At 42.8% G+C, this 5,803-nt stretch overlaps 1 protein-coding gene across 1 annotated transcript in view; it reads right to left on the minus strand.

Annotated features, from left to right (window-relative positions):
* LOC101860625 (cleavage and polyadenylation specificity factor subunit 2) overlaps positions 1-3,492 on the minus strand; it is a gene marked incomplete at its 5' end in the record, with an annotated part of 55,327 nt that extends 51,835 nt beyond the window's left edge. The window contains 1 exon segment of the mRNA XM_005112377.2: positions 3,355-3,492. Coding sequence (XP_005112434.2) covers positions 3,355-3,492 — 138 coding nt within the window.
* Positions 3,493-5,803: the final 2,311 nt, after the last annotated feature.

Raw genomic sequence — 5,803 nt, forward strand, 5'->3', positions numbered from 1 at the left:
AAGAAGAAGAAGAAGAAGAAGAAGAAGAAGAAGAAGAAGAAGAAGAAGAAGAAAAAGAAAAAGAAGAAGCAGTGGAGAGGATAAGTAGAAGGAAAGGGAAGGTTGGGAAGAACATGACATAAATAACACTCGGATCTCCAATATGGCCATTGACCACAGTAATCATTGATTTTCGAAGCATCCGGGCTCTGTTGGTTTCGGTCTCCGAGCACCTCTTTTTCCTTTTCACCCGGAGCTCGGAGGGGGACGAAATTGTTCACTTCCCATTGTCGCGCCGGCCGACACGGGGGGGCCAGCGGGAGGCCTAATAGTTTTGTAAATTAGCGTATCTCGCAAAACGAGTAGTGGCCCAAAATCAAGATAATAAACCTATCTGTCTTGAGACGCCCAAGAAAAGAAAAAGAAAGAGAGGCCCGAGCCGCGCTCTGGCACCAACATTATCCCCGCCAGCCCGCAACCGTTACCAACAACTTCTGACGTTGATGACAGTATTTTTCAAAAGCGCTAATGAATATTCACGAAGGCACCGCGGGCTTTTACGTCGACCTACGACCCCCATTGGTCCTAAACATCGCTTTATGGTAGAGGTCGCGCGCAAACGACGTAACCAAGGGACGGCGCAGTAAAACACCAGGGGACACCTGGTCTGATCTACCCGCGATCCACAGGCTAACGCTTACGTCATCTGTTACTCTCTCTCTCTCTCTCTCTCTCTCTCTCTCTCTCTCTCTCTCTCCCTCCCTCCCCCTCTCTCCGTAACCTTCCATCTCTCTCTCTCTCCCTCTCTCTCTCTCCCTCTCTCTCTTTCCATCCCAAATACCGCGCAACATAAAAATGAAAGAAGAAGCAAATAAATAATTAAACATATAAATAAACAAATAAATACATAAATAAAAGAATGAATGAAAGAATGAATGAATGAATGAATGAATGAAAAATAAACAAATCAACTAAACTAATTTCTAATTATCTGCCTTTGGTATTTCAAGCCACGACGAACCCACGACGTAAAACTGTTAGGTTTGTTTTTCAAATGAGGTGTTTTTACATTCCGAAACAGAGCGAAAGTAAAGAAGAACGACCTACCGGCAGCAACTTCCAACCGCCCGTAAAACACTTTGGGCACGCCGAACGCTGATACCAGTGAGCCGCCCCCGCTACATAATATATCCCTTTCAAGGTGCAAACTACCCTTTTAGATCGCACTTGGGCATCGGAATAGTTTGTCGTCACAACACGATAGAACGTAAATTATAACTAATGGCACTGAGGTTCGAAATGAAACCTTGAACTTGAAGTAAAGGCCTCAACAGACCAGAGGTGCAAAAGCGACATGAAGGTTCGTAGAAACGATGTCAACCTAATGTCATAACTACAGAAAAATAATACAGACAAACGAGCTAGCTTTGACCTAGGTAAACGATTTCACCTCCCTTTACTTAGACAAGTTTGTGGACGAGACACGCCACAGCTTCATTAACCAATAACTTCTGGCAAGCGAAAATTATATCTGTTGCCCAACGCGTTAACATCAATTCCGAGCTCGGCCTAGCCTCATTAGCCGCAGTCAGCAACACTGACACCCACAGGGTAATAGAAGCGATGCCACAGCCATTACCCCACGATGGACGCACTAATAACAATATTAGACACACAATAGGCAATTTCAAAGTAAGGGCGCGGGTTCTCGTAGCCTAGAGGTCAAGGTGTTCGCCTCTTATTCAATAGGCCCGGGTTCGAGCCCGGATAGCGACGGACATTTTTCTTCTCTAAGTTGTCCCCTTTCACCTCCTTTCCTGTTCTCCAGCAATGTTCTGTCGTCTGCTTTCGTCTCCAATCTCTGTCCCCACCCCCCACCCCCTCACCTCCTTTGCCCGCTCCTCTGGGCTTCTGACTCTTTCAACAGCCTTCCTACTGATTCTCCTTGGCTCCTTCTTACTGCTGTCTTTCAGCCACACTCCTGATCTTCTGGTAGGAAAGATCTACACCTAGCCTTCTCACGCAAGGGCAAAAAATCTCGGAGGTCCCGTATGCAAGTTGCGCACATTAAAGATCCCTTGGTGGTCTAAAATCGATAAGAGTAGGCTTCGGCGCCACCCGGGCAAAATTCAATTAACAAAAATTTTTTTAAAATGTTTAATGGGTCCCGCGCTCTCATCACCTTATGCAGTTGCGAGCGCCGTAAAGCGTTTACAAAAAAAAGTAAACAATAATAATTTTTAAAAAGTAAGGGCTCTTGCACCCAACATCTCTCTCCTGTGACGTCAGAACAACGGGCTTAGCGAAGGCGGAGATTTGGTCAAGTTCTAAACACCCGGACGTTGTGCTACTCTGCTTAAAAACCTCGCCTTGCAGAAGGTCATGCTAATCAGCAATGAGGCTGTGCTCATGAGCATGGTGCATATCAGATCAGTAAATGAGAGGAAAGGGGGAGCGGTGAGGTCCTGTATCGGTAAAAATATTAAGTTGCTTGACAAAAAGGAGGGGGAGTAGATATCTATCATGGACACTCTTGAAGCATAGAGGACAGAAACAGAAACTACTGCAGCCACCACCTGCCACCAGCAACAACCAAAAAATCTAAACAAGCTGGATACGGTCCACTACAAGTACTGGGGCTAAGAGAAAGAAATTGTTTAAATTTGTCTAGCGTGACTAAATTAACTTAAATACCAGAAACACGCGGACACCAAGCACTAGGAAAAAGCAAGTTAGATGGACAAAGAAAATAGACAAACTGTGAAGAAAAGTAGGAGCTACGACTGACGCACTACAACAACCCGCTTTGACAAAATAACTGAGAGAAAAAAAAGAGAATTTCAGCACATTTTCCTTCCCCTACTACGCTTTCCTTCAAAAGAAGAAGAAAAACAGAACACAGCTCTGGATTCCAGGTCCAGCCTTATGTGAAGCCATAGAAAAATAACTTTAAAAACTTGGACAAAGCAAGGTAAGGTTCCAAGTAGCTGGGTTTGTTTGTCTGTTTTTTTTTGTTTTTTTGGGGGGGGAGTTGGTTTTCAATTAAAAGCACGTCGACACAGTAATGGTCATTTGGCGCTGGGAATGAATGAATGAATGAATGAATGTATGAATGAATGAATGAATGAATGAATGAATGAATGAATGAATGAATGAATGAATAAATGAATGAATGTGGACGGATAAAAAAACAAAACAAAACAAAAACAAAAAAAAGAAAAAGAAAAAGTAAAATGAAACTCGAAAATCGACAAACAAAATACAAGAACAACAACAGAACAGCACCAAAAAAAAAAAAAAACCCAGCTGGGGGGAGGGAAGAGACCCCATCCCCAAAAGACCAAAACCGGACATAATACACGGCGTCCTACGTACCTGGTAGATGTGTCTCTCTGTGGTGGCGTCGATGACGTCACCGATGTTGGGGCAGAACACACTTCCCTCCACAAAGCCGGTGTTCTGACAGTACTCTCCCAGGGACTTGGTCGCCTCGTCCGGCCCGTGGACCAGGATCTGTCGCACGAAGAAAGAAATCAAACATTCGTTAGTATAAATACTGCCTTTCAGTTGTTCTTTTGTTTGTTTTATTGGATTTGTTTGTTTATTGGATTGGGTTTTTAAAGTTTTTTTTGGTAGTTTTTTTTTTTTTTTGGGGGGGGGGGAATGGTAGTATCGGTTTTATGGCACTTGCGTAGGTCATAACATAAGTGTCGACGATTAGAAGTGTTACTAAAGAGTATCAAACTAAGAGAGGAAGGAGAAGAGCAGAAACGGATGACAGATGCTTGATATGAAGAAAAAAAAGAGTAGACCACACGAGAGCGCCTGCCAACCGCCCCCGTAAACATTTTGAGTTCTTTTCAACACTGAAAGGTAGTCTAAGCGGGAGTGTCCATATAACTATAATGTCCATCTTCAATTAGACCAAACTAAACGAGTGGGGAGCCATGAAAATCCCCCAAACATCCCGTCCATCAACAATATAATTTGTTTGTTTAAGTAGGCGTTTTACGGCACTTTCAACTCAAACCATCAACAACACGCCACGGATTCGAACCGTGGTCCACTGCATCGAAGTTCTGAATGAAACCAATAGAGCTACATACAGAGCACCCAAGATGTCTGCGAGTTCGACGCCGTGTCCATGGCGCGTTACCATGGGTCCCATTAATTAACTCGACTTGATAGTAATGGCTGAGCAATGTTTAGCTGGTTTGCAGGTTCTAAATTAATTGTAAAAGGCTTTAAACACCATTCTAAATAATTTAAATCAGTTGGGAGGTGGGCTGCTTCGATCATGCCTGCCAGGGCCAACCCGGTCTCAGTAGGCCACAGCACCCTTGTAGACAGACGGAAATACAATGTACCCGAAAATGAATTTTACAAATCAAATTTGAATAAATAAATAAATAAATAAATAAATAAATAAATAAATAAATAAATAAATAAATATATATAAATGGATGAATAAATAAATTTAAAAATATTTTAAAAATCCAGCACCTTCTTAACGTGAGGATCGAACCAATGTCAATGTCAGTCATCTGGAGGCAATGGCGAAACGCCAAACTATGACATTACAGACATTAAGTATTTTAGAGGAAGCGGGCTGTTTCAAGACTTTCCAAAAGGACCAGCCCTGACAACATGAGGCAAATCGTTACGGGAAAACCCAGACACTGAGGGAAATAATAATATCTACTTGACGTGGGCACGTCCGACAACAGCAGCATTTTTTTGGCTCTTCCATTTAGCCAGAACCACGGAGTTGTCCATAAAATTGACAAAACGTCAGTCCCACACAAACGAAGAAATCTTGGGACAGAGACGACTTTTTGTGCCTGACTTTTATTTTTTGGTGAGAGGCAGAAAGGAAGAAAAAATATGGATGGAAAAGTTCAAAAGAGATGTCCAAACTGAGCAGAAGACACAGTGAAATAAGAAACAAAATGTAACTGCGTACAAAAACAAAACAAAATTAAAAAAAAAAAAACTAAAGAAAAAAAACTTCTTTGAAAGCTCCCCCTCGATCAAAAACAAAGTACAAACTCTATTGTGGGGAAAACGTTTATTCTAAAGCGGGACTTTTCCCTTGTCCAGGATCACCGGGAGATTACTAGGTTTACCACAGTCATGCTAGATAAGGTGGCGTTCGCCATTGCAATCTTTCGGCACTGATGGAGATTCCATTCTGCTTTTGCCGTCGACCCTTTGGGAGATATTGAGAGGGGGAGGGGGAAGGGGTGGGACCCTGGGAAGGGATTCTTATTGTGGTGAAGGAAGTTGGGTCTGGGGAAAGGGGGGGGGGGGATCATAGTGGCCAGAACAGAAATTTTTTTCCCAATGACAGATTTGCTCTCAGCCGATTTCAGCAAAGTGCAAAGAGGGGAGAAGGAAACAAATAAAAAACAAAACAAAATCCTACCCAAAATAAAATTTGGATAAGGGAGTGTTTCTGTGATGGAAACACGTAATTAAGGACAGAAAAGGCCGTCTGAGAAAGCTGTACTTTTAAGTTCTGTACTACCAAAGATCTATTTGCCATTGTATGGGGTCTTGTCTGTCCTTACTTCAAAGCCGTTGCTAAGATTTGAAGTAGGTCTTACACGGGCGGTCGAATACTCTTAACATTTTCTTTTAAAGATAAACGAATAAAAGAGGCGGGGAGGAATACATACGGAAGGAAAGAGAGGGGGGATGGGGAGGGAAGAAAACAAGGATATTTAGTTCTTAGAGAGTGTTTTACGGCACTTTCAACACAGTCAGGTCAAAAACATGGAAGGGATGACCAAGAAAGGGGTGGAAGGAAAGAGGGGGATGAAGA

Source organism: Aplysia californica, unplaced genomic scaffold, assembly GCF_000002075.1.
Source record: "Aplysia californica isolate F4 #8 unplaced genomic scaffold, AplCal3.0 scaffold01251, whole genome shotgun sequence".
Lineage (NCBI taxonomy): Eukaryota > Metazoa > Mollusca > Gastropoda > Aplysiida > Aplysiidae > Aplysia > Aplysia californica.